At 38.8% G+C, this 9,752-nt stretch overlaps 1 protein-coding gene across 3 annotated transcripts in view; it reads right to left on the bottom strand.

Moving 5' to 3' along the window:
* Positions 1 to 212: 212 nt before the first annotated feature.
* Positions 213 to 9,752, bottom strand: part of MLLT3 (MLLT3 super elongation complex subunit) — a 265,836-nt gene continuing 256,296 nt past the window's right edge. For all 3 annotated transcript variants that reach the window (XM_073806090.1, XM_033858051.2, XM_073806091.1), the window contains one exon: positions 213 to 4,792. In XM_073806090.1, the coding sequence (XP_073662191.1) occupies positions 4,661 to 4,792 (132 nt within the window). In that variant the 3' untranslated portion in view covers positions 213 to 4,660. The remainder of the gene's footprint in view (positions 4,793 to 9,752) is intronic.

The raw sequence follows: 9,752 nt of genomic DNA, 5'->3' as shown, positions 1-9,752 counted from the left end.
TACTCTTAAAGAGCATTACATAGAGCATTACATCCAATTCCTTGGTTCCTTGCCAAACTGAAAGTATTCTATTCTCTTTGTTGAAGTAGTTTTTCTCCTTCCTGTCCAAGCAAGGTAGCATTTCTTGTCACTAGAGTAAACGCAAGGCCTTTGTTTAGTTTATGAACAAAACCTCTGGGAGAAATAGGGGGAAAAAGAAAAAAAACACCATGCACAAGTAACCTGGTTTATTCCAAGAATGTACCCTACCATTTCTTGTCCAGTCTCTGCAGAGCTTAAAGAATGTACTGGTTTTAGGACACAGAAAGTGGTGCTAGACCCTAGGGACTCACAGATGAATGGGGCACGAACTGTGCTCTCAGCTGGTTCTGATCTCGCCATTCTTTCTTCCTTAAGACCAGCGTCACTTCTTGAGAAAGGCTGGGGGCTCATCTTTCCTGTATGCAAAGGGAAACCAAACTTCGGTCGAATGACTCTTTACAACGTACAGTCTTACTGAATTCTTAAGAAAACGGAGCCACAACACATTCGATATGAATTTAAGTGAAACACCTATTTCTGTCCATCTGTACTTACATTTCAACATGGGTTTTAGAGATGGGAAATACATCTGATGAATGCCTTGTAGTTCACATAATAGCATCTACACACACATACACAGTGTATCTTTCAACATAACTACACATACACACTCCATTAAAAAAAAGATACTGACAGATTTATAAAACGTACTGGCCTTGCACTGTTAATCTCAAGAATACAATTTACTTAATTTATTTTTGCACTGCATGGTAGCTCTGGCCACCGTTAAGGATCTGTCAGCATTTCCATCATAACTCTATTTTCAGAATACTGGAGTACAAGCGCCAAAATACATATTTACAGTTTACAGACAGAGGTGGCTTTGTCTTCCTTTGACTTCTTCAATGCATCTTTACAAGGGATATTTGGGGACGGCAGTGCCTACGTGATAAAAAGGCATCATATAAAACAAAAGAGGTCAGAAGATGTAGACTTCCAGCCCGACTAGACTAAATCATGGGCATCGACTCCTCAGCATTCGTGTCAGCTGTAGTAGTCATTATACTCATAGCTTTAGAGCAACAGTCCAAAGCAAGATGATAAGATGTGTGTACATATGGAGCACAAAGCATTAGTACACAAAAATGCTAAGGGTGGAAAGTAACGAGCATGCAGCAAACTAGTCCAGAGCTGGTCACCTCCACAGTGAGAAAAAGGAACACACATCACCCAACACCAGCACTGACCACTTCCAACACTGAACATCCAACTCTGTCACCTGGGGAGAGTTAAAACATTTATGAATAAAGTCTCTCTTAAACAATATGTCAACTTGTTAACATATGCGGGGCTTGAAACAGTATGTGGGATGTTATGCCCGCCTAAACTGTCTATTTTAAAGAGTAGCTAGGTCTGTAAAAGTTATCAGGAGCAACATTTTTGGTGGAAGAAAGTTTTTAGTGCAAGAGAACCAACTTTATTGGCTCTTTCTACAAAATGTGGGTAATTATTCAGAGTAGAGAGATTTGCTTCGCAATTTTAAAATGTTTAGGACACTCTCCTAGGACTTTTTTCCTCTACAGTTTTTGTTTCCTGATCTTAAGTTTTTATGTTCTCCCCAACTTTGACACAATATGCAAGCATATATAGACATCTCTATTTGTCTGCATAGAGAGAGAGAGGTGGATTATGGTGAAGAAACAAAACAGCTGCAAGCATTTCTGCTGCTAACACGTCTGCTATATGCTAAGATAGAAGCACCCCCTCTCATACATACCCTGCTGCGAAACCAGGGGCAAAAGGTAATTGATAAGGGGGAAAAAGTTCTGTACATGTTTCCTTCCCCTCAAATTACTGGGGGAAAATTTAAAGAACGTTTATCATACTCTGGCTGGCTTAAACCATAGTCACACTCACCCAATTAATTTTATTTAGACCAAAAAATTAAACCCTGCCATTTTCCCTTTGTGCTTAAAAAAACCAAAGCCACCGTTAGAATACACGCATGCCAAAAATCTTTTAACAGGTTTCAAAGGTGAGTGTATATAAATGTGGCAGAACTGAGTGGGTTAAGTATAACTATTTGAATTTAATGGAAAGGGGATTTATTATTTCTGCATTTAAAAATTAGATGAGAGCAAGAGTTCAACTTCTAAAAACTCAACAGCATGACTCTTATTCTATTGGAATTTCATGGAAAATTCATGTTGCTTTCTCTATGAATAACAGAAGGGCAAGTTTTCCTGAATTTCATTAATTTACAGATGATATTCTGAAGACATTTACTTTATTACCTAAATTTTAGGTCTAAAGTTTATCACCGTAATAGCTTCCCTTCTTGCTATCCTTTTTGTCTGGTTACTTATGTTAACCAGTTTCTTGGTTAGTAACCTGGGGAACAAAAAAATCTTTACATTGCCAAATCATGGTTTTGGCCACACAATTTAGATACAAAAATAAAAATGGCCCAAACTACATATATACATTTCTAGTTAAGCTATATAGATATTTTAGTTAAACCACATACATTTCTGGCTTAATTAGAATATGTGGATTAGCATTTAGAAATTTTTAAATGTTGCAAAAAATTCCATATAAGCATTGCCCACCCCTTTCACCTGTAAAGTTAAAAAAGGAAACAAAACACAACTAAAACCACTCAATTCATCAGTCACCTGATGTCCAAAATGACTCAGAAAGTTTCTCTGTAATTAAACATTGAGAAGTCGACTACAAAACAAATGCTTCAAGGTCGGTCATGCCAATCATCAAGAGTCATAACGTTATTGAAAAAGTACACTTGTCCTCAATGGGATGCTTCTGAAAAGTAATTTACAAGGAGCATGGCTGTATTATAATTTTTTTAAAGGAAAAGATAGTGTCTCTGGATAGAAAGAAACAATGTAAAAAAAAAAAATCCCCTTGTTGAAATGCAGAAATAACTCCATTATCAATCTGCATTTACATTCCTGCCCAAAAGAATGGGTCTGGAAAGACCATTTTCTGTACAGACACTAGTTAATCTCTGTATGAAAAGACAGCATCTGGCATGGGAATAAACAAGGGAGATACTGGTCCATGAGCACACATAGAGACTTTCTTAAGGCTGATCCAGTGAACGAACCTTTGGATCCAGAAGTATTTCTTCGTTTCTTTTCTTTTCGGTTGAATTCCTAGCAAAAACTTGGAAGATGAACTGTTCTCATTTTGCATTCTCCACTTATGGAGAGAATAGAATAATGACACCAAAAGTACTTTGGTTTGGTTTTTTTTTTTTTCTTTTAAAAATAATTTGCTTTCTTTTGCATGCCACAGGACAGATTTCTAGTTTCAAAACAGGGTACATCAAGAACAAAAATATCCCCCCCTCCCCAACCATCTTTATATTCACCAATACAAGAAATCCTTCTGGAAACATAAGCAAGTGACTAAACAGGTATCGAACCACTGAATCTACAAGTTAATACATAATCTGTTATGGCAGAATAACCAAGAATTTTCCCCCAAAGAAAGATTTTAATTTTTCAAATATAAAAGAGTCTAAGAGGATCATATGTGAACAAACAAAAATCTCTTCTTCCAGGTTTTATGGTAAAGATGGGTAACACACTGGCAGCCGAAGAAAGCTGAAACTCTTACTAATAAATAGAACCAAATTAAGAATTTCTACAACATTTCTTTAGAAAACAGAACCAGAATTCCTCTTTTAAAAATTATGATCCTGTGGAATGCATTCACTTCCATATTTACCTAATACCGTAACAGTAAAACAGACACAAGGATGTTGATGACATCTCAACAATGCTGGATGCAGGACGTTTACAGGTACACGTTCGTTTAAAAGTCCTACAGGTTTATTGACTAAGGCTAGACAGCAATTCGTATGATCCTATTTGGTGCGTTTTCTAACCATGGTCCAAGATCATTATATGGATACAGCCAAGGACTGGGCCCCAACTTTCAGGAAAAAGACCACAAAGAAGAAAATCAGGGTGGCTATTTGGTCCCCCCAGTTGATCATTTGTGTCCTGGGACTGGAAAAACAAGGTGGAAAATACAGACTGCAACGAGTTAAGGGACTTGGAAAAAGTTGGTGGAGAGTGGCACGGTATACGAGTAAGGTCACTGGGCTTGGGATGGCAAGGGCGCTGCATTGAAAGAGCATCCACGGGACCGAGTACTTAGAATGTCTTGTGGTGTCATTCCCTCAACGACTCTAGAATATCTGTATGCGATAATAAATAGATCAGTTATGTAATAAGGCAGTGTGTTGAATATGCATTCGTCCTGTGGAATGAACCACCACAGAGAGATACATGATACCATACACATTCTTTAAGTTTTCTCGTGTTGTATTTGATCTGTTTGTTTTCAAGGCTATCCAGGCTATCTCTTCCCGGGGATTTCCTTGGAGAGAAGAGTGGTCCGCTGAGGCTGGTTTGCTTAACCTCTCCTTTATCAAGAGATGATGACTGGCTTTAAAGAAAAATAAAGCTGAAGGTTGTTTGCTTTTTATTTTTTCCCTTTTGGTTGCATCATTCTGAGTGTTTCCATATAAACAAACAAGAAAAAAAATCACAACCAAAAAAAAAACAAAAAAAAAACCCCAGAGTTTTTGATGCATCCAGTTGTTATAGCCTCAGGATGTTCCAGATGTTTCCAGGTAACTCTGTAGTTTACGGACTGTGGTTTTGTCCAGCGAGCAAAGGTCAAAATCAAATGTTGTGTTTGTGATATGAAAGTGTCCAGTTTCTTCTATAAGGTTCACAATCTAGAGGAGTAAATAAGAGAAAGTTTAGGCAATAAGCAATAGACATCAAAAGGCAAAGAGAGAGAGATGGAGGGAGTCAAATATGGAACCAAGTGATTAATAGTCTCATTTACAGCAGGAAGGTCCTATACTGGTAATAGCACCAAACTACTTCTTAGCCAATTTGGTAGGTCAAAGGAATATTAACCCTTTGAATTTCTCAATGAGAGCAAACTACCTGTTCTCATTCATAGTCTTTAAACTGATTCCTACTTCCAAGTCATCAACAGACCCTTTTACTATAGGGGTGGGAGTGAGAATGGGTAGCTAGTGGGAGATAGAATTTCAAGACCCCTTTTCAAAATTAGTTACTGACTCAATGGACAGTGGCTGTACTTAATAGATGAAAGGAAACTCCAGCCTAGAAATAACAGAACTCCTTATAGAAAAAGTACATACACGCAGACACATATATATATAATGATCATTTTTCTTTCTGATTACATTACTGTTGAAAGTTTAGAAAACTCAAGAACCCACAAAGAAAAAGAATAAAACCGTCTACACTTCCACCTCCTGAAGATCATGGGTAGTGACTAGAAAGGGGCTCAAGGAAGCCTTCTGGGGTGCTGGAACTGTTTTGTTGCTTGACTTGGGTGCTCGTTACAAAAGATGCATTCACCTTGTTAAAATTCATCTAGCTGTACATCTTGTTATGCTTTGACAAAAAATAAATAAAAATCTATATTTGTTCCATTAGTCACGTTCAGTTGATGCACTTGAGTATCTGGGGTGATAAGTATCATCTGCAGAAAGAAAGGATGCCTTTGTCTCCCCATTTGGGAATAGTTATACCTCATTTTTGAATTGGCTCCAACTTCCAGAAATATGATAAACGAAAGTGGTGACAGAGGCACTATTGGTCTTGCCTGGCTTTCGGGAGGATGCCTCTAAGGTTTCAACATTAACAGTGATGTTGGTTATGGGTTTGAAAGAATCTTTTATCATGTTACGTGTCTTTCTATTCCTATTTTACTAATAATTTTGACAGAAATAGATGCTATGCCTGGATAGTATGGGTTCTAGGTATGTTTGTTGTGAGTAAATTGGGATGGAGGGGGGTTGATTTTAGTAAGCTTTGTCGGGGAGAGAGGAAAATCCACATCAAGGTGAAAGAAAAAGTATTTGCACAGAGAAACCAACTGGCAAACCATTTCGCTTATTTTTAGTTGTCTGTTACTCCTTTTCTATCATATGCTTCTGTTCTCTTTAGTACAATCATCTTAAAAGGAATCATTTTAATTATTCAGCCTATTATTTATTCAATGAAGTTTTAGATTACCTAATTTCCGGTTGAAAAAGCAGAATGGAAACTTTTGACCTTTTCTTCTTACAATTAGTTTTCTTTAAAAAAACAGTAAATTTGTGAACTATTCCCTATGGGTCAGTGGCTCTCAATAGAAAATGTGCTCCCTATTCCTGACATATTTGCCGCAGAAACATAAGACATAGTGAACCTCAATCCAATTAATTGCGCAACTCCAGACTGAGCTGTTACTGCCTTATTCAACCTCTGGAACTATTTTTTTTACAGATATAACTATGGGTTTAATAACAAAATCAGTTACTCCCATTGCAAAATCATGACAGACACAGCAAACTGCCTACCTAATATCCATTTATCCCTTCTTCTTTACTAGCAGAAGCTTGATTTTCTGGGAGTGGCAATATGCCCAGCTATATACTTGCCTCCGAGACCCACTTGCAGCACTGGGCAGACACTGCTATTTACAGCTTATTTGTCAGAAGTCACTGGCCTTTTAGGAAAATTTTCGAAAGGGTATGGACAATGGGCATGAGGCTTTTGCCCTCTGCTCCACCTTCCTGTATGGAATGAAGATGCCATCCTGGAAGTGCAGCAGTTGTCGTCCCCTCAAGTGGACGAATGCAAGATGTGAAAGATGGCAGAGCACGAGGGCGAGGAGTCTATGTCCTCAGTAGCATCTTTTCCACCACACTGACCATGAATCACTTACTTCCAGGCTTATTATTATATGGGGTGGTGGGGAAGGGGGGGGATGCAGGGCGGAGAGGGAGCCTTACTTGCTTAAACCACTGGACTCAGCGTTCTATCACACGCATCAAGAGAATATCAGAAGGGGTGTTCCCAGTAATGGTTAAAGTGTGATATTCACATAAGAATTTATCAAGCTAGATCTTATTATTAACACTAAAAGATCTAAAATGAACCCTCATTTGCTTTATTAGTAAATAGTTAAAACAGCGCTTTAGGTAAGTCAGCCACACACGTCTATATACATAGAGAAACACACATACACAGCTCTGTCCACAAACAGAAGACTTTCAAGGCAATCAAATACTTACTATAATACATATTTAACATCGATTGAATTAAAAGTACTTTCCAGAGTAAATTATCTTTTTTGCTACATTGTGTAGAAACACTATAGACGGAGTGAAAATGTGTAAACTTCAGTATAGAAACAAACAGCCTCTTCAGAGAGCTCTTTCGCGATGAAAACAAATAGCCTTTCAATTTATACAATGGAAGCAAATGACAATTATTCCAGAGTGTGAATCCTCTCCTCAACTAGCTGGTCAGTAGGTAAATGACCAAGCACTCAGAACAGAGAATCCTGAATTTGGCATATCAAATTCTGACTCTGCTCACTATTTGAATGGCATTGGACAGAACACAATAACCCCTGGGCCTCAGTCTCCTCATCTGTACAATGGGGACAATGCCACCTGTTCTACCTATCATACAATGTTGTTCAGAGGATCAAATAATATACGGAACATGAAGCTTCTTTATAAACTGCAAATTGCTACACAGATGAGGGCAACATGATTATGATTACCATGTAAACATAAACTTATCCTTAATTATCTGGGAGGTAACTATATAGCACATGAATTTTCAGACCCAGTGCTTTTTTCCCTCTGCCCCTCATTGACTGTTAGCCATTTCATTAGCACTAAAACAAATGAAGCAGGGAAAATGCCAGAAGCTAAAGCTCAGAAAAGACCTCCTTGAAATTAAAAAAAAATTATAATAAAAGTCTGCAGGAGGGAGGGAAGAAAGCAGGGAGAGCAGTAGCTGAAGTAAAGTGGTTGAAATGACAAACTAAAACCACAATGTGGGGATAAAGAAGTACAGCCCTCCATTTTCCCTTGAAAATGGCAGGTAACTCACCCCTTTAAAAAAATAAATTTCTGTGACTCAATATAGTTGCTCACTAATTACTTAGCAATAGGCAGAAGACAGAGTAATAAAAAATACCTTCTAGAAAAGGCCACTTGGTTTTAAAGCAAATAAACACATTTGCCCACTAGGATATTCGGCCCCGTCATCTCACGTGCACTGTACTACCTTGTAGGTTCTGGGGATTCAATCACAGCCCTCGCGTCTCCTCCACAACCAACACCCCCCAGCCCGCCTGCAGCCACAACACGCAAAGAAATGAAGGGGATCTTATCAATCTCACTAAATGAGCCCTGCATTTTTATGGGAGCTTATAAGAATGCATCAAGGCGGAGGCAGAGACAGCCTTAAAGTAGTAGCGGTGGCAACAGATGGGGCGTTCAGGACTATTTCCAATGGGAACAGCATTAATGATTTGAATTATTAGAGCATGAACCTACACCCTCAATTAAGTAAAGACTTCATAAAGAAAAATAAATGTGGGTGCCTTTCCATGAATCCTGAAAGAGTCAGAACATCAGAAACACCACGTTAACGTGCTTCACTGCAATGACACAGCCACAAAGCCTAAAAGCACCACCCTGCTGGTCCCTGAAGGACGCCACGCTGCCTGTCTATAGGAATCCCCGCTCTGCTGATGCACCGTGGCTCTACCTTGGTGTCGTTACCCTGCATCGTACTGCAATGATGAATCCAGCTCCAAAATAATAGCAATAATAAAAGACAGACTGAGCGCAGATAAGGAAAGCAGGCAAGGGCACATGGTATATTATAGGTAGTGGAAAAGGAGGCGTATGTATACTGCTTAACTCATTCTTCAGATGATGGTTGTTGTGAAAACATCTGTGATGGATTATTTCCTGCCACGTCAGCTTTGGAGGGGGTACCACGCAGGCCTTTTTTTTTTTTTTTTTTTTAAACAGGGTAAGCTCCACTTGTTAAGTTTGTAGCTCCTTCCCCCAATCCTGGTTATAAAAGTCATAAAAATTATTAAAAGGCAGATGCATTGTAGTCTGATTATGCTTTTTTATGTTAAAAAAACAAAACAAAACAGTATTCTTTCCACCCGAAGGAGCTTCTTTGCTGAGTGGGAAGTAATGAACAAGCTTTGCTTTAACTGCTTCTGTCTGGTGGGGAGTCAGGTCTGGGGTAAGTTAGGACTTCCTGGAGAATGGCCCCAGCTATGGATGGGGAAGCCCTGTCTACCGTGTGACAGCGTGTGCCCTACCCTGGGTTAAGAGGCATCCTGGAGAAAACACTTCTCAGGGAGAGTTTTCCATGTTGTTAGAACACTCTGATATACCATTTATTCCCCAACTCCCTGAAGAAAATTCTAAATGTATAATAGCCGTTACCTAAATTGCCGAACCATCCTCTAAGGAAGCCCTGGTTTTCCTCAGAGGTTTTTTGTTTTTCTCCTAAGGAGGATGCAAATCCAGACTCAGAGCTGGAACTCCAAGGGAGTTTAGAAGTGTTCAATCTCCCTTTCCAAATGAATGTGGAACATGTGGTTTAAAGAAGAATCAAATTATTAGTCAGTCCGAGGTACGAACATCTCTGGTTTTGACTGTGTCTACTGTACTATACTTTTACCTTATGGAAAAGGGCCTTAAGAACACAGCCTCTCTTGATCCAGCGCTTTCTGTTCATTAATCTAGATGCTGGGTGCCAGCACTGCATGTCCCCAGAATAAAACAAAGATATTAACCACCTTTTGTGAGCCAAAGAAAAGTGTCAGGTCAGATTTTTTGACAG

Source organism: Tursiops truncatus, chromosome 6 (genome assembly GCF_011762595.2).
Source record: "Tursiops truncatus isolate mTurTru1 chromosome 6, mTurTru1.mat.Y, whole genome shotgun sequence".
In the NCBI taxonomy this organism is placed as follows: domain Eukaryota; kingdom Metazoa; phylum Chordata; class Mammalia; order Artiodactyla; family Delphinidae; genus Tursiops; species Tursiops truncatus.
Note: the sequence above shows the minus strand (reverse complement) of the source record. Positions and strands in the feature narration are given on the sequence as shown.